The sequence below is a fragment of the Pseudorca crassidens genome, chromosome 21 (assembly GCF_039906515.1).
Source record: "Pseudorca crassidens isolate mPseCra1 chromosome 21, mPseCra1.hap1, whole genome shotgun sequence".
In the NCBI taxonomy this organism is placed as follows: Eukaryota; Metazoa; Chordata; class Mammalia; order Artiodactyla; family Delphinidae; genus Pseudorca; species Pseudorca crassidens.
The window spans coordinates 20,360,225-20,379,362 of NC_090316.1; the positions used below are offsets into that span (position 1 = coordinate 20,360,225).

Below are 19,138 nucleotides of genomic sequence, written 5' to 3' on the forward strand. Positions count from 1 at the left end.
AGGGAAGAATCATCGTTCAAGGAAACTATTTTACGAAGCTTGAGGCCATTCTTTTGTCAGCCCTATCTGCTCAATAATCTGAGGAATTTACCTCTTTTGGACATCCTAAATGAATGAATTTTTCAGGTTGATTAGGAAAATCCAAAGTAAATTACTTAAATAAAAATAAAATATTTGATGATTACTAAAGGCTTGTAACTATTTTAGATCATTTAAACTATAGATACCCTATATGCACAATTTGAGGCTGAAGACTTCTTAATATAATCATAACTTCAAGTTTTTTGAAGATAAACATCAATTTCATCAGTATTTCCATTTTCGAATTTTGAACTTCTTTTTAACTGTAATGGCATGTATTAATACATCCTTCTGCTTTTCATTCTAATGTTAATGTATGTGTTCTTTGGGGGATATTGGGTATCTGTATTGTTTGGTTTTATTGCAGCTAACCTTTAAATTGTGATTTTTTTTTAAAGCGTGCTGATGACATTACAAACTTAGTAACAGATACTACACTTCTTGTACACTTTTTTGGAAAGAAAGGAAAAGCTGAGCTCAACTTTGAAGATTTTTATAGGTGAGCTTAATTTTTATATTTGTATTGAAAAACGTTAACATGCTAAAGTCAGGAAGGTCTTTAGGAATCATTTAGTGCAGTGACACTCACCTCTTTGCTGCTTTCATCTTAACTAAAGATACTCTAGAACAAATATCCACTCCCGTCAGTGCTTGTGTACCAGTAGTTCTATTGATAAATGTAACAGGAAGTCACTGAATGATGAAAACTATCCAGATATCTGGATTGATTATTTCCTATATATTCAGAAGAAAGAATATTACCAATTCCTCAGTCTTGATAAACTGCAGTAATAATAATAAATAGGCATGTATATAGTGTTTGCTGCAGTAAACAATTGGCAGGGCACATTAACTCCTTTAAGTCTCATCGCTACCCTGCAAGATATTCTTGTTATGCCCATTTTACAGATGAAGAAGCCAAAGTCCTGAGAGGCTAAGTACCATCTGTTACCATCACTCTTCGTTTATCTTATTCATTGTTTATGTATTTTTGTCATAGATTCATGGATAACCTCCAAACAGAAGTTCTAGAAATAGAATTCCTTTCCTACTCTAATGGGATGAATACTATCAGTGAAGAAGATTTTGCTCATATTCTTTTACGATACACAAATGTGGAAAATACATCAGTATTTTTGGAAAATGTGCGTTATAGTATACCTGAAGAAAAGGTATCTAATCCCCATTTTTATTTTGTTACATATGTTACTATCTTGTAATTATATAGGTCTGTAAAATATATTGTCCTTCTGTTAGTTCTTTTGCTCCTCTGTGGATTAATAGATTCTTTGGATATATTCCATCCTTCTTTCCTCTGTGTCTTAAGCGCTCTGGCTAAACTTTAAAATGGATTAATTTAAAATTCTGGGTTGGGACTTCCCTGGTGCCACAGTGGTTAAGCATCCGCCTGCCAATGCAGGGGACACGGGTCCAAGCCCTGGTCTGGGAGGATTCCACATAGTGCGTAGCAACTGAGCCCATGCGCCACAACTACTGAGCCTGTGCTCTAGAGCCCATGAGCCACAACTACTGAAGCCTGCATGCCTAGAGCCCGTGCTCCACAACAAGAGAAACCACCGCAGTGAGAAGCCCCCGCGCACTGCAACGAAGGGTAGCCCCCCACTCACCACAACTAGAGAAAGCCCATGCACAGCAACAAAGACCCAACACAGCCAAAAATAAATAAATAATAAATTTTTAAAAAAATTTAAAAAATAATATAATTCTGGGTAGATATCCATATTTTTCTTAGACATGCTGAAAACCTTTAAGGTTATTAGCAGTTGTTTTATTCACATTATGGATATCACTTTTCAAGAGAATTCTGCTGAGCTATAAGCTTTGACTACTATGTAAACATCACCTCATATAAAACAGTTTATATTGACATCATTTCAGTCACACTTTATTCATTTCTATAATACCCTTAATAAAGGGTCATTAGAAGACGGCTATTGACGAGTGAGTGATCTTATCGGTAGTTGAAGTGAGGTTTTTCAAAGAGTTTGGATGGCATGAATGGTTAAGAACCTGGGACAACTGATTGTCTATTTGTTTAGTAGCAAATGTTTTGTCAGCAATTCTGAGCAGTTGCATTATCTAGTGGTATTTGAGTGCATCACTGCAACCAAATAGAACTGGTGTTACAAGTACCCCTTCAAGCATGGGATGTTTTGGATATATTGCCTTCTATTTGTGTTTGTAGAAGGATCAAGTTAATCTATCCAAGAAAAACTTGCAAACAGTTTGACTTGGTTTAAAGTGGATACACTGTGACAGTGCTAACAATTCTGCAGGTCCCCTACGGAATGAGGAAAAAAGGACTTGATGCATTTGACTATTAGTTTATGTAATCACTTAGGGGTCTTTTATCTGTTTTACATGTTGAAGTAAATTTTTTCCAATTCATAGACACTTCCCTAAAAATAAATATCAGAAGTTGTACTATTTTGTCGAGCTACGAGTGTATTATTAGGGCCTTGAAGAATATGCTTTTTTTTCTTTTATCCACTGGAAACTTATAAAAATCTGAAATTCAAAAAAATCAATTCCAGGGTGAAGTGTTTAGGGAACTCTTCGTACTGTTTTTGCACCGATTTTTTACATTTAAAATTATTTCAAAATAAAAAGTTTGGGGGAGGGGAATTCCCTGCCAGGCCAGTGGTTAGGACTATGTGCTTTCACTGCCATGGCCCGAGTTCGATCCCTGGTCAGGGAACTAAGATCATGCAAGCCGTGTGGCACAGCCAAAAAATAAAAAATTTTCTTTTAAGTTAAATTCAGCTTCTCAAAACTTCTAATTGATAGAGGTATCTTAAATGTAACAAATCATTACAGTAAGAAAAGGAAAATATAGCAAGTGAACCAGCATTGATTCTCACTGATTTTTTTTTTTTTGCGTTATCTCATCAATCATTAGAACAACCTTCCAGATACTGATAAATTTCTTTTAGAAAAGAGGAAGCTAAGGCTCTCAGGTACTTAAGATAGTTGCCCAAGGATTCAAACCCAAGACGCTAAGCCAGTGATATTCCTAACACACCCTACTTCTGTATTTACCATCTTTTCACCTGCCATCCTCTTCTCTCAAAAGAATAACAAGTAGTAGTACTTGAATAGCACTTTACATTTCTAAAATACTTTCATTTCCATTCATTTATCTAGCAGATATTAAACATCTGCTGTTTACTAGGCCTTATTGTAGCCACCGTGGATAAAGTGACAAGATAAGCAAAATCCTTCTCTCATGGAAACACTTCTTCATGGAGAGATGCAATAAACAAGTAAAGGAAAAATAGTAAATGATATCTTTTCAGATAATGATAAATATTATGAAGAGGACTAGAAAAGAAGATAGACAATCAAGGTAGCTTTTGAGAAAAGGCTGTGAGGAATGACCTGTGCCAAGATCTGGATGAAGAACCTTCCAGGCAGAGGAAACAGCAAATACTAAGGGCCTGGGGACAGAAAAAGCTTCCTTTATCTGAGAAATTGCCAAAACGGTAAAGTCGGTGAAGGGGAAATAGTAGGAGATCGAGGAGAGATAGATTAGGGGTCAGGTCTCAGAGGATCGTGTAGGCCAAAATAAGAAGTTTAGATTTTATTCTAACAGTGATTCTAAGAGTGATGGTAAGCTACTATAGTATTTAAACTTTAAAGCAGTGGTAAGTAAACTACCTACTTCCTATTTTTGTAAATAAAGTTTTATTGGAACATAGCCACGCTCATTCTTTAATGGATTGTCTCTGGCTCCTTTTGAGCTATAACAGTAGAGTTGAGTAGTTGCAACATGCACCATATAACCTGAAAAAATTAAAATATTTATTCTCTGACCCTTTATAGAAAAAGTTTGCCAATCTTGTTTTAGAACATAGGTGTCATGTTTGTTCATTCAACAAGTATTCATTCAGTGAGTATTTGCTGTCTACTATGGCACTCAAATCTGATCTAACTCATGAGCCAGATATGACCTGATTCATGTCTCAAAAGATTATTGTGGCTGGTGTATACAGAATAGACTTCAGTTGGCCCAGGTTTGAAAGAAGAAGGCAAGTTAGAATGTTGTTATAATAGGAATATAGGTAAGAGATGAGCATGGTTTGGACCAGGGTGAAACTAGGGAAAAGTGGTCAGATATTGGATCATTTGAAAAGTAGAGCTGATAGAACATGTTGCTGGATTAGACTGCAATATGATGGAACAAGAATCATGAAGAACTCCTAGGTTTTGGCCTGAACCACATGGTGAAACAGTGCCATTTATTGAGCTAAGCAAGACTACAAGCTTGGGATTAGGAAAGAATCAATGGTTTTATTTTGGACAAGTTAAATTTTAGATTCCTATGAGGTATCCACTTGAAGAAAGTCTGCAGGCAGTTGGATGTGTGACTAGCATTCAGGGGTGCAATGAGGACTACTTTTGGTGTATAGACTTCCAAATGGTGTCTCCAGTTTAAACGTCTCCCCCGAATTTCAGTCTTTTACTTCATACCGCCTACTCAGCATCTCCAGTAGTATCCAGTAGACATCTCAGGCTTAATGTTGCAAAACTAAACTCCTGAGCATCCCCCCCAAATCTTGCTCCATGCGCCATCTTCCCTGCTTGAATTAATGGAAACTCCATTCTTCCTAGTCGTTCTAGCCCAAAATTTTTGGACCTCTCCCTCTCATTCTACGTACAATCCACCACAGATCCTCCTGGCACTGCTTCTGTCAGCATTTGATCACTCCTTGCCACCTGCACTGCTACCACCCAGGTCAGTTGCCTCCTAAGTCACCTCTCTGCCTCCAGCTTTGCCTCCCTGCCATCCGCTCCCCATTCAGCATTTAAGGAAGCGCTTTATACCATGATTCAGATCTTATCATAGTAACTCCCCATTTTTCTCCTTACAGTGGCCTCCAAGGCCTACACAGGCTGCTCCCTCATTACCTCGGACCTCACTTCCTGCCATTCTCCCCTGTCCTCGCTCTGCTCCAGCCACACTGGCTACTTTACTGTTTCTCAAATACCAGGCAGTCTGCTGTCTCAGGGGTTTTGTGTGGGTTCTTTTCTCTGCCCAGAATGCTCTTCTCTTAGATATGCTGTGTATATCGCTCACTATGTTATTTCTCAATGAGGCCTACCCTTCCAATCTAATATATAAAGACTCACCTATTATATAAATAATATGTAACATGCTATGTAAGTAATAATCTAGTAGATAAATTATAACCCTTTCCCTTGGCATTCCCTATTCCTTCTTCCCTTAATCTGTTTTTATTTCCATAGTGTTATTGTCTTCTAACATACCATATAATTTACTTTTTATTTTTCATTGTTTATCTGGATAAATAATAGTATTGATATTTACTTATTTTTATTATTTGTTGTCTGTCTCCCCTAACTAGAACATAAACTCCAGGAAGGCTAGTGTTTTTATCTTTTTTATTCACTCGTATATCCGCAGCACCTAGAGCCCCTGTCAAATGAATTGATAGATAATATTTAAAGATGTGGAACTTAAAGCTTTTCTGTTTTTGTGAATTTTATCTACATATATATTCACTTATATGAAATGGTAGATATATACAAAGTTATTTATTATAGCATTGTAGCAAAAGATTGGAAACTACCTGCCTCTTTCAGTAACATACTGGTTAAATACCAGAAACTACCTCTTGCAGTAAGTTACTGGTTAAATAAATTATGATGTAACTATAAAATGGGAAAAGGTGCAGCTGGAAAAAGACTAAGAAAGGTCTTTATGTACTAATATAGAATGATCTCCAAGATGCAGTAAATGAAAAAGAACACAACTTAGAACATTGTGTATAGTATACTACCATTTGTTTAAAAAGATAGCCTATGCTAATTCTAGAAGGACCCACAGAACTAAAAACATTGGTTCCTCCAAGGAAAGGAACTACATGGCTAGGTGACAAGGGTGGGAGAAAGGGAGATTTTGTGTTGTATATTCTTTTGTTCCTTTTGAATTTTGAACAGGTGAATATATTGCCATATAACTAACTTAAAAAATGTTAAATACCATGGGACCAGGTGAACTTATCTAGGAGAGAATGTAGATAGAGACTGTAGAAGGGAAAGGAAGAGGGCTTATCATAACCACGTAATGTAAATATTAACAAGAAAGTAATAAAATTACCGTTATTAAGCTTTGAGGACACTGATGTTCAGAAAGATTTAAGAGACTTACCTTATTAGGTCATTCAGCCAGTAAATTTCAGAGTTTGAATTTTCTGCTTTTTTCACAATGGTACACTTCCCTCAATCTTTCAGAGTTGTTTATATATTTGTAAAAGTTATTATGTATTTGCTATTTAGATCAGTTACTGATCTAAATAGCACACTTAATTTATGATATGAGTATGAATTTTGTGTTGAGAATAAACATAGTTTATATTCCTGAGGTCCTCTTAAGCGCATGTTTTCTAAATGGTCGTTTTAGTTTGGATGATAATTTGTCTTGATGATTTTTTTGGCTTTTTCAATTTAAATCTTTTCCTCATTCTAGTCTTTTGATTTTTTCAAATTTTACCGAGGTAAAAATCATGTAACATAAAATTAACCATTTTAAGCTGAACAATTCAGTGTCATTTAGTATATACACATGTTGTACAACCACTATCTCTGTCTATTTCCAAAACATTTTCATTACACCAGAAGTAAACCCTGTACCTATTAAGTGTTTTCCCCCAGCCTCTGGTAACCATCAGTCTGCTTTTTCTCTCAGTGGATTTAACCATTCTGGCTATTTCATATAAAAAGAATCAGGCAATATGTGACTTACCATGTTTGGCTTCTTTCATAATGTTTTTGAGGTTCATCCACATTGTAGCATCTATCAGTACTTCATTCCTTGTTATGGCTGAATAACGTTCCATTGTAGGTATATACCACTATTTGTTTATCCAGTCATCTGCCCATAGCCATGTGAGCTTTTCCCACCCTTTGGGTATTGTGAATAATGCTGCTATGAATATGTGTGTACATGTATTTTTTTGTTTAAATACCAGTTTTCAGTTCTTTTGGGTATATACCTAGAGTGGAATTGCTATATATATAAATTATAGCCATCCTAGTGAGTATGAAGTGTTATCTATGTAATCACCTTTACCTTTACCTTAACCAGAACTCTTTATTTCTTTATATAGCTTTGAGTTGCTATCTAGTTTCTTGTCTTTTCAGCCTGAGGGACTTCCTTTAGCATTTCTTGTAGGACGGGTCTGCTAGTAATGAATTCCCTTAGCTTTTGTTTATCTGAGAATGTCTTAATTTCTTCATTTTTGAAGGATACTTTTGCCACATACAGAATTCTTGGTTGACAGGTTTTTTTCTTTCAGCACTTGAAGTATCCCACTCACTTCTTGCCTCTGTGAGTTCTGATGAGAAATCAGCTGCTAATCTTATTGGGGATCCCTTCTATGTGAAGAGCTGCTTCTCCTCTGCTGCTTTCAAGTGTCTCTGGCTCTGGCTTTTGACACTTTGAATATGTGTCTTGGTGTGGGCGTTTTTTAGTTTATCCTACTTGGATTTCATTGAGCTTCTCAGATGTGCAGACTCCCATCTTCCCTCAAATTTGGTGTTTTCAACCATTATTTCTTTAAATATTCTTTCGACTCCTTTGTCTCTTTTCCTTCTGGAAGTCCCATAACGTATGTATGAACTTGATGGTGTCCCCAGGACCCTTAGGCTCTGTTCACTTTTCTTTTTTATTTTTTTCCTGCGGTACATGGGCCTCTCACTGTTGTGGCCTCTCCCATTGCAGAGCACAGGCTCTGGACGCGCAGGCTCAGCGGCCATGGCTCACGGGCCCAGCCGCTCCGCGGCATGTGGGATCTTCCCAGACCAGGGCACAAACCTGTGTCCCCTGCATCGGCAGGTGGACTCTCAACCACTGCGCCACCAGGGAAGCCCTGTTCACTTTTCTTCATTCTTGTTTCTTTCTGTGCCTCAGACTGAATAATTTCAATTGTCCTCTCTTTAATTTCGTAGATTCTTTCTTCTGTCTGCCCACATCTATTGTTGAACTTCTCTAGTCAGCTTTTCATTTCAGCTATTGTACTTTTAAGCTCCAGAATTTTTATTTGGTTCCTTTTACACTTTCTGTCTCTTTATTGATATTCTCATTTTGTTCATACATGGTTTTCCTGATTCCCTTTAGTTCTTTGTCCATGGTTTCCTTTAGCTCTTTAAGCGTATTTACAACAATTAATTTAAAATCGTTTTTTCTTTGGTCCAATGTCTTGGCTTCTTTAGGGATGGCTTCTGTTGATTCTTTTTTTTCCTTCTTGTGAATGGGCCATATTTTCCTGATTCTTTGTATGCACTGTAATTTTTTGCTAAAAATTAGCCATTTTGAATATTATATGGTAACTCTGGAAATCACATTCTCCCCTACAGTTGTCCATTTGCAAAATAGCTTGGATAAGTCACTAAACAAACAGAAAAGACTGTATTCCTTGTCGTGTGCAGTCACTTAAGACTCTGTTCCTTTATCTTAGGGGTTAGCCAGAGAACTGACAGAGATTTCCTTAAATGCCTGAAGCCAAGAAGAAAAAAATATAGTACTGTCCCAGTCTTTGCAGTTAAGCTGTGAGCTGGAGCACTCCTTCAACACTACGCCAGGCTACCTAAGCCCCTTTATTTACCTTCACCTCCTGCTTTCACAGAGCTCACATATCTGCCAGAGGTGGTAACCTAGGGTCCTCTCAGGTCTGTTAAAGCATGTGTCAGTTCCTGGGCATGTCCAATTTCCCAAGTATATGCAATAGCGCTGTGAGCCCCTATTCTCCCAGTAACCATTCTCTTCAGCCTCCTCCTTCCCAGGCTTTTGGATTCTGTCTGCCACTTGTCTCCTCTGTCGTCCCTTGCCCCAGGCTGGCATAGAGTGTGTATGTCTTTAAATGTTTTAATAGATGTCACTGTCACCAGGAAAGCCATTCTAGTCCAAGGGGAAAAGGGTGAAACAAAAGTTAGCCTCTGTGCTGGTCCTTCAGGGAATCACCAGACAGGTCAAATCACATATCATGACAATTTGAGAACAAGGCACCCTTACTGAAAATCAGTTGACCATAGATATTTGGGTTTATTTCTGGACTCTCAGTATATATGTATTTTTGATACTTTAAAGTCGTCAGATATTATCATCACTTTATTTTTGTTACAATGTAAGCTACTTCTTTTTACTCCACTTCTAACGATTAGGACACACTCCATTCAAGTCCCAGTGGTTCATTACAGAAGTGATTCTGGGAATAAGAATGGGGAGGGAGAAGAAATGGCCATACCCCTGTCTCTCTGCCACTTCCCCAGACTGTCTGTCCCTCACTTCTGTTAAGAATGGATTGCTTTAAATAATCGCCGTCAAAATGAATGCCCTGTTTTTCAATTTACAAACACAAAGAGTTTAATCTGTACAAAACAATTACTGTATGGTTTTGAATTTGCCCTGTCTTTCCAAACATGAGATCCCCATTTTGAAAAATCCAAAGGTTCAGATGGAGAACATTGTATTCTGTCATTCTTTGATTTCCTTTTAATTTTAAGCTCCCTAAAAGTATTGACATTTTTGTTTACACTTTGTTTTAAAATATCCCATCCTCTTGTTTTTCACTTTTACCAGCATTAACCTGTCACCCTGACACAGAGATTGTTGCTGGGACAGCTGATCCAGCACAAACTGATACAGAACCAGAGCAGTGGCCAGTTTCCCTGGCAACAAGCTCTTCACATCAAGACAAACCCCTTCTGGCTCAGTCTCCCTAATTGAGTCAAACAGTCCTGTCAGGAAAACATGGCAGGGGGGATCAGATCACAAAGCAGAATCCAGAGTTGGAATGGCCATAAATGAATGTAAGGAAAGAGAAAAAGAAAAAGTGAAGAGAAATGACAGTGATGATTCTCCTTGAAAGTAAAGAGGGGTGATAATTGAAGTGGAACTAATGTGTATTAAAATTTGGTATTATTATTTCAATAACAAATTGATAATATTATTTTGATAATAAATCACTTAATCAGTAGCTGGCTTATATGAAAATAAACTCTCTGGTTCTTTGCCCAGCTTTCCAGTGCCACCTCCTTAGCTTCCCTTCCCCTGCTACCCCAGTAGTAAGGTCAGAAATTGTGACGCCTAAGCTCTCAGCCCTCTGCTTGTTCTCTGTTTACTTTGTCTCTCAGTTTTGTTCATCTTGCTGAGGAGAACACATCAAGCAAATGCAGCCCTTTGTATCCAAATTCATATTATCAGAGATACATTGTGCTTATTTCAAGTAACTTTCCTGTTTAATTGAAGTTATAGCAGTGGCAATAAACATTGTGCTTATTTCAAGTCACTTTCCTGTTTAATTGAAGTTATAGCAGTGGCAATAACTTCAATTTACGTAAATGAAATTCCAGAGTCCTTTCCATGACCCTACCGGAAGCCCTGTGTTGGGCCTCCCAGAGCTCTGCTACAGTCATTGTACTTCCTCCTGTTATTCTGGCAGCCTTATCATGGCAGGAACAAGTAAAAATACACGACTGTTGGCTTATTAGACATATTTATTTTGCATTGTCATTATAAAGACATTAATGACCTAATGCTGAAATATATTTAAGGAGAAATACATGTACAGGAGAAACTGGGTGTTTTTTTGTTGTTTTTTTTTGTGTGTTTTTTTTTTGCGGTACGTGGGCCTCTCACTGTTGTGGCCTCTCCCGTTGCGGAGCACAGGCTCCGGACATGCAGGCTCAGCGGCCATGGCTCACGGGCCCAGCCGCTCCGCGGCATGTGGGATCTTCCCCGACTGGGGCACGAACCCGTGTCCCCTGCATTGGCAGGCAGACTCTCAACCACTGCGCCACCAGGGAAGCCCGAGAAACTGTTTTTAGAGGGTTTTTTTTCTTCTTTTTTCTTAATGATCATACTAACTTTTAAAGTTTAAGAAATTCAGGCCTGAAGTGAGAATTTCTAAAAATGGAAACTTTTAAATTTATGTTTATTGTAGCATTTTTCTTTAACTTTGTGCTGGTATGACAGTGTTTTAAAAATATTTTCACCTATCATTGCTAATAGTAGCAACATTACCCAGTGAAAAAAATTTGGGTGAATTTTACATTTCGTTTGGAGAAAGAAGGTTTCAGAAGGTACCCTGGAAATATATACTTACAAGATATATTGCTGATGCTCAGTCTACTTATTTCTAGTAAGCGTAGATATTTATTTAAATCAATTTGACAATGCTAAATATATTTACATATATTTTCCCAATATAGGGCATTACATTTGATGAATTCAGGTCATTTTTCCAGTTTTTGAACAACCTAGAAGACTTTGCAATAGCCTTGAATATGTATAATTTTGCAAGTCGCTCTATAGGGCAAGGTAAGTAACAAACTTTCAAAAACTAAAAGCAAACCATATTCCTACATTGCTTCTGGTGACTTTGACAACAAATTAACTAGATATATCATATTAGCCATCAATTTGCCTGAAAGTTTGGTGTATACTTCAACAGGAAATTTGTTTTCCCTAAGCTAAATTTAGGAAAATATGCTACTATTTTGTATTAAATTTATGATTGCCCTTCACTGCATATTATGGGAAAAGCTAATGATGTTTGTAAAGGTTTAAAGAGGAAGAAACCTCATGGCTGCTTGGTAACCTTGAGGGGATATGTGTCTCCCTATAGAAGAGCCAGCTGGCCATGCCGCAAACATCATCACAGGGTGATATTCATATTATTTGTTTGTCTTACTGATTTTACCCACACTCTCTGCTGGCTCAGAAACCTGAATTTTGTCAACAGAGCCACCTCTTAGCCATGGACTTACATTAGCCAAGTTTTAAGAACGATATATAAAAATGACAGTCAATTTTGCTTGATTTACCAAAAAATACAACTGCCATAGAATTCTGAATGCTGTAGTCCTCAGGACCAGCTCATTCTTTCCCTGTAGGTAGACTAACAAGTCAAGTCCTTTTCCCAGCATTCTGTAGCTATGACCCACCTTCCCTTCCCTCGTGGCCATATTGTTTTTAAATATTCTTGCCATATGAGGGCTTTCTGGTTATGTCTTTATGGTGATTTTACCCGTGTCTGCCATAATCTAATAAGTGCTAATCCCCCAGTTCAATCTCAGAGGACAGTCTGGTTATTTTATTACCAAGTTCTAGGGACAAGGCAAACCGGAGCCTCTAAGTGCTAATAATTCTCTTTCCCCAAAACACAGATAGTGAATCCCTCGCATAGCTTCATTCACTTACTCGTTGAGGAAAAGAAACCTAAAAACTGAAAAGTTTTCATATTTCACCCTTTGACTGGTCTAGATATTCCAATAAGGCATCTTCTTAACACATTTTAGTGTTTTAAAACCAAAACCTTTGGGAGCCCTGCCTTAACAGGCCAATGTTTTACTGCCATGGTAAACCTACTAATCAACTTTAAAAAGAGAAAAAGTCAGTATCTGCTTAGCTGGTTCAGAATGGAAAGTTGCTCTTTTACTTTGTGGAACTGAATGAAACGAAATGAAAAAAATCACCCTTGCAGGTGCTAGGAATAGATCTGTCTCTTTTTTTTTTTTTCTGTTGCTACTTCTAGCACGTTAATTCACGTTATCACCCCTTAGAAAGAGCTATTGCTGTAGCCACCGCAGTGGTATTCCTGCCATTATCCACTCTCCTCTCTGACGTTTCCTGGACAACTCACAGAATAATCTTCCTAAAACAGATTAACCCTGACACACCTGCTATGGAAAATTCTTCAGTTCCCCAATTGCCTGTTGAAGATCGTACAGGTTCCTCACCTCAAAGTCCCCCCGCAGAGCTTCCCCAGCTCCTGGGTGTCCAGGCTGCTCATTTTCTGAACATGCCTTGTGCTCCTGTGCCCTGCCCCACCTTTGTTCTTTCATGTCATCATCTGCCATTTCCTCTCATCTCTACAAGCTGAAATCCTTTATCCTTCAGGGCTGAACTCAGATACAAAGCGGCAGCCTTCCCTAATCGCTGTCTTCTCTCTCTTTTCCCTACGCTACCCCACAAGTAACCACTCATTTCCAAATTCTCATAGCGCTTTGTTGCTGCTTTTTGTGTGGTCCTGTGTAATGATTATTTGGGCAGGTGTGTCATCTCCCATCTGAACTGTAAGTTTCTTGAGAACTTATTCACCTTAATAACCTCTAAAGTATCTGTGGTTGATAGTAGGTCCTTTTAATTAAAACCGCAAAAAATTTTATGTTCCCTAAAAAGATGGCATGATTAATGAAAAGTGCTATGTTACATAAGATCATGACCCATGTTTAGAAAAAAACCCTTCTTTTATAACCTTGCTAGTAATTAACACATATTATAAAAATAATGTTAATGGTTTACTCCTTTTCTGTGTCATTTATCTAGATGAATTTAAACGTGCCGTCTATGTAGCCACTGGCCTCAGACTTTCACCACATTTAGTGAACACAGTCTTTAAGATTTTTGATGTTGACAAAGATGATCAATTAAGCTATAAAGAATTCATTGGAATTATGAAAGACAGACTCCATAGAGGATTCCGGGTAAACCTATAAATTTCAACCCTATTGCTATCCTTTTTAAGAACTGAAAGAAAAAAATCCATCTAAGTTTCAGAAACAATTTATATAAGTTTTTAAGGATATAAACAGGAAATGTTATATTTGAAAAGAAAAAACATAAGGCCCTACCTATTTTCAAAAACAATTTGAAGAGATAAAAGGTGATGCTTTTTTAAATATAAAATCAGTGTGAATTTTAATAACTTATTTTCATATTCAATTAGTTTAATGTCTTCATCCCAGTTTGTGGGGGGGAAATGTTGCCAAATATTTTGATTCAGTCTGCACACTGGCTGTTTAAGACTTGCTAGTATACAAAGAAATATCACTATTTCTCATTTTATATGATGCAGATTTCCACTAGGCAACGTGAGGTTCTTAAGTCACTGCATATTCAGTACTTTTTATATGGAAAATGAGGTAAAAAATGTTTTTTTGTCTGTTGAACTGTTCTTTCCTTTTAACATCTTATACTGCAAAATAATTACAAGAAATTCAGTGATTTTTCTCAGAAATATGTTTTAAAGAATGAAATGTAGCATAAATCAATAAATGTTTACACATTTAATGTATTTGGATGTGCCACAAATGGAAAAAGAAAAAAATATATGATTAACAGCTAGAATATTCAATCTTCCCTCTTTGGTAACAGTACCCCTGAGCATTGTACATTTAAAAAGAAAAAAATATATATATGTACCAAAAAATCAAGATTCATCTGAGACAATGTTTTTAAAGATTTTTAATGGATTCTTAAAATCCCAACTGTCTTGGTAAAGATACCGTGTACTTAACTGCCACCTAGTGGTTAGTTATTAACATTTGCGGTGATGGCACAAATGCCTAAAAGGGCATGCGTTGAAAATCATTTTTTTCCTCAAATATTTTAGAATAGCAAGATCAAACTAAAATATTGGGTTGGCCAAAAAGTTCGTTCAGGTTTTTTGTAAGATGTTACGAAAGACACGAACAAACTTTTTGGCCACCCCAATATAAAACTATGCTATAAACCCTTGACACTGTATTTCTCTCTTAGATTTTATGTATTTTTATTTTTGCCTTATTTATTGAATATCTGTGACCCCATAACATTTTATTTACATTTGCACACTCTTAATCCTCTGTTCCACAGGGTTATAAAACAGTTCAGAAGTATCCCACTTTCAAATCCTGTCTGAAGAAGGAACTTCATAGCAGATAAGTATGTTAGCACCTGTTTGTCTAAATTTGTTCAGTAACAGTAAAAGAAGGGTCATAATCTATTCTTCTCTTACAACATTTAGGTAATAGCTGAAAGAAATAGAATTATAATTTATTTTTAATGTTTAGGTCACTAATTCAAGTTAAGAATTAGTCTTTTAATGATTTCATTTTACACCATACAATTCAGTTTAAGAACAGTTATTATAACAAAGCATTAGTTTGCCACTGTTAAGTTGTGATCTAAAAATGAACTGGAATAAATACTCATCTGACTGGAATTCTCATGAATGTTGTGACTGAAAATTTTTCTGCTTAACCTGTAGTTTTGTATCTGAGCAGATACAATATAATGAATCCAGATTGCATTTTTATAATCTAGGATTACTAGCATCTAAGGGATATTTGTAACTATTTTTTAGGATCATGATTCCAAACATCTGCTACAATAATAGCAACTAAATTTTTTTAGAGTTATTTTGGGTGTCTGGCACTATACTAGGTGTTCTTCTACATGTAGTATTTCATTTAATCCTTACAGATAGATATCCCATTTAACAGCAGAGAAAATAGAGACTTGGGGAGTCATTTACCCAAGATAACTTGCTAGTAAGTTGCAAACCAGGATTTGAGCAATTTGAGCCTCATTCTGTGTGATGACAAAACCATCTTAGTTATTATTTACTACACCATCACCATGGAATGAAATAGTTGAGGAAGATACGGGAGATTTGTTCGGTTTGTATCAACCCAAATAAGTATCTCAGACTTGTTGCTGACCTCCAAAATGAGAGATTTGTTTTTCCTTTTTTCTTTTTGTTTTTCTTTTAAAAGTCAACTATAGCTCTAAAATTTTGGTTGATTGTGGGTTCTGATTAGGTGTCTGCAGTGAAACTTTCATTCATTTACATGCTTGCAAATACCTATTTTTTTCAAGATTAAAACATTTATATTTGTCTAGAGTGGCATTACCGAAGTGGTACATATGCATAGGATGTCAATGTATATTAGTTAAAAGACGAAAAGCTGTTTAGAAATAAGTATGAGAAATATCATAATAGATATGGTTAAATAGGTTCCTTAGGACTTACAGATCTTAATATGCCACTATTGATTTGTCTCTCTAAAAGAAAACAGCAGTATTTGGTATTTTGCAAAGTAGCTTTGAAGCCTAATATTTTATGGAACCCATTTAGGGAATTGCTGGTCTAAAATGTTTAGTGGTAAGTAGGCTTATTTACTTATCTAAGGTGGTAACTGTTGTGATTGAGCTAACAGAAGAAGTCAGGTCTTCCTAATCTCTATTTTGAGGAACTTTATATTGCCTTTATTATAAGAAGTTAAGCTAAACATTTAAAAAAATAGTAGGACTATACCATTTATATGTTCATATAGATAGTGTTTCCAACCAGCCTGTAATAGTGTCACATTGACATTATTGATTCTGTGTAGTAGTATATAGAACCATAGAAAAAAATGACTACTTAGATTCTAGAACTTTGTAAGACTGTGGATTAGACAAGTTACTAAACAAAACACTGAACCTTTAAATTTAAGGAAATAGTTTATGATTAAGTCTTTGATTCTTATACTTGCTGTTGCGTGTTTTTATCATGTGCCTTACTGTTTCCTGTGATTATTATAATGATTAATGCTGTTACCTCCGAATTTCATCCTAAAAAATGTTACTTTTATGTATTACATATATTTTTTTAATTAGGTACTTCTAAAGCAAAGTTTAAAGGATTATTATCTACTTGAAAGTGCAAGAAGCAAAAACTTCAGAGGGCGGAAGCAGGTCTGAGATCAGAACTTGTGTAAATGAAGGAAAAGGTGAAATGCTAATTATTTTTTCTTTAACTGAATTTTTGAATATAAGATGCATCTTCTTACTGATTACTAATGTTACATGTTATCATGCATCTTCTTACTAATTACTAACATTACGTGTTATCATGTTGAGCTTTTGACTTGATTTACTGAACTCTGCACTTTTTCATTCCCTTCGGATTCTTCCAGTGACTATATAAGAATGTATTTTAATTTTTAAAAAAATTTATTAGAAATTTGTCTCATTTCAAAATAATGTATGACTCCTGGAATCTAGATCACTTAAAAATGAACAGCAACATATTTTTGGTTTTAGACTGAACTTATTATCAGAAAATGAATATTCCTTGAGATTTATCTTAGGGCCCTTAGAATTGTTAATAGATCTCCAGGCTTTTAATTACATTGAAGTAATTTTGAAACACAAATAGAAATTAAGCTACTATACAATATGATGGTTTACACTGTACTTTTAACTTTTAAAATTGCTTAATTAACATATATTGTTTGAATCATATAAAGTTTTTTTTAAAGTTTTTGTTCATTTACCAAAGTCAACAGAATGTCTGATACTATTTTATGTATACAGTAATTTAAAATGTAAATTTTTTTTCTCAAAAAAACTCATACATTAATGGTAGAAACAGTGGTAGTTTTTGTATCAGTAGTCACTGTTGTTGTCGTTATTGTTTTAAACATGGTGCAGCTCCTGATAGCAGATGGTACATGTTAATAACAGTAGTAAAAATAATATCTTGAGGCTCTGTAACTTATCTCATATTGTTATTATGTGTCTGTGGTGTCAAAATGAGTATTATAAAAGATTAATATAAAATGGTTTAGCAGACTGAAGTATATATTAGGTAGAAGTTAATATTTCTTTCTTGCGAAAGGACCACATGTTAAAGTAATGCCAAACAGCCAGTAATCATGAATACTTTAAATAGAATTTATTATTTCAAAATGTCTTAAAAGAGAAAAGATAAACTTTCTATTGAAAAACAGCAAAATTAGATTTTCTCCTGGAGAAAATAACTTGATAGGATTTAATGGAAATCTGTTCAATTAAAAAAATGTAGTTTATAAAAAGTTACTATGCAAAAATAGAACAATGAATCTAAATTATACTGTATGTGGAAGATAGGTTCATTTATCTTCTAAGATGTACTAAATATAAACTGCACACACTCCAACTGTTATCTTGCTTTTACTATGAAAATAGGAAATACTGACTTTGTTTTTGTTAAGTTATTAAAGGTGAAATTGATAGTTCTGCATCAGCCTATTTATAAAAGTAATGTTATTCCCAAGAATATGTTGTTAGCATTGACAATGCATTTTTAGACTTTTTACATTCTTTTTCTGATATTATTTATTACATTGATATAAAAATATGTGATTCATCAGTTTTAGGATTTCACATAGTATAATTTCACCTGCTTTGCAGGTTGATTCCGTTGATTAACTAAATGAAAATGTCTACCTTCTCATTTAACGTGCCCCAGCTCTATTTTACCTTACACTGAATGTTCTCAATATTATTTGCTATCTAAAAGAATGGAAAAATGCAACTTACTTTTATCTTTAATTATAAACTAAATTATCTTGCATATATGGAAAAATTGCTATTTAGAACAGTCCTATAAATAGATATTAAAAACTGAATTAGCTCATTAAGATTCTTTGTAATTCTGCCATTCTCCCAAGGAATATTACATATGTAACCTTTATTCTTTATTGCTTATCAGAGTGAATGGATACTCATCTGCTTATAAGACTGCAGCATAATATTAAAATGCAAATAAATAAAATATTCTGATGAATTAAAATGGAAAAGAGTAGTAAATTATGGTGATTCTCCACATATTATCAGTCTTGAACTTTATCATCTATAAAATGGGAGGTAAAAATATCTCACTGGACTGTTGTTTACATCAATTTTAAAAATTTTAAGTACTTTGAAAATAGTAATGTACTAAATACATGTATGCTATTCTCAGTATTTCCTTCTACAAACTATTCCTTGGAAAGATGAAGCTATACATGAAATTTTAGTATCATACTCTTTACAGAAGACTTTATGATGAAAGGTTTATGGTAATTCTCAGAATCATTTCTTATTATGAATTCCATTTAAGTTCCAGTTTATTGTTCTTATTATAACTGTAAAGTGACCTGTCTTACATTCTTATGTTATCTTAAAATAAATACACTTGCTCTTGAATCAAGAAATTTAGTACTTTGCTTTTCTGTATATCTGTGGACTAATGTCTTTCTGAAAAATGTCACGTATAAACTTTGAAAATCTTTGTTGATTACCAAACCTCCATTGATTTTATGCCCTCTGCTATAGCAATACATGCCAAGAAATTAATCTCATCAACACTTCTGTAAGTAAATACATCATAGAGCCATAAAGCCTCTCAAAGTGTATAATAGGAATTCATACATTATATTGATAAAATATTATCATTGGTAC

At 35.2% G+C, this 19,138-nt stretch overlaps 1 protein-coding gene across 4 annotated transcripts in view; it reads left to right on the plus strand.

Moving 5' to 3' along the window:
- MICU3 (mitochondrial calcium uptake family member 3) overlaps positions 1 to 18,891 on the plus strand; it is an 87,848-nt gene extending 68,957 nt beyond the window's left edge. For 3 of the 4 annotated variants that reach the window (XM_067721950.1, XM_067721949.1, XM_067721951.1), the window contains 6 exons: positions 480 to 580; positions 1,082 to 1,253; positions 11,335 to 11,443; positions 13,454 to 13,611; positions 14,762 to 14,830; positions 16,550 to 18,891. In XM_067721950.1, coding sequence (XP_067578051.1) covers positions 480 to 580; positions 1,082 to 1,253; positions 11,335 to 11,443; positions 13,454 to 13,611; positions 14,762 to 14,830 — 609 coding nt within the window. In that variant the 3' untranslated portion in view covers positions 16,550 to 18,891. Of the gene's footprint in view, positions 1 to 479; positions 581 to 1,081; positions 1,254 to 11,334; positions 11,444 to 13,453; positions 13,612 to 13,982; positions 14,050 to 14,761; positions 14,831 to 16,549 lie in introns of all 4 variants that reach the window. The other variant, XR_010939594.1, reaches the window with a different exon arrangement.
- The last annotated feature ends 247 nt before the right edge of the window (positions 18,892 to 19,138 follow it).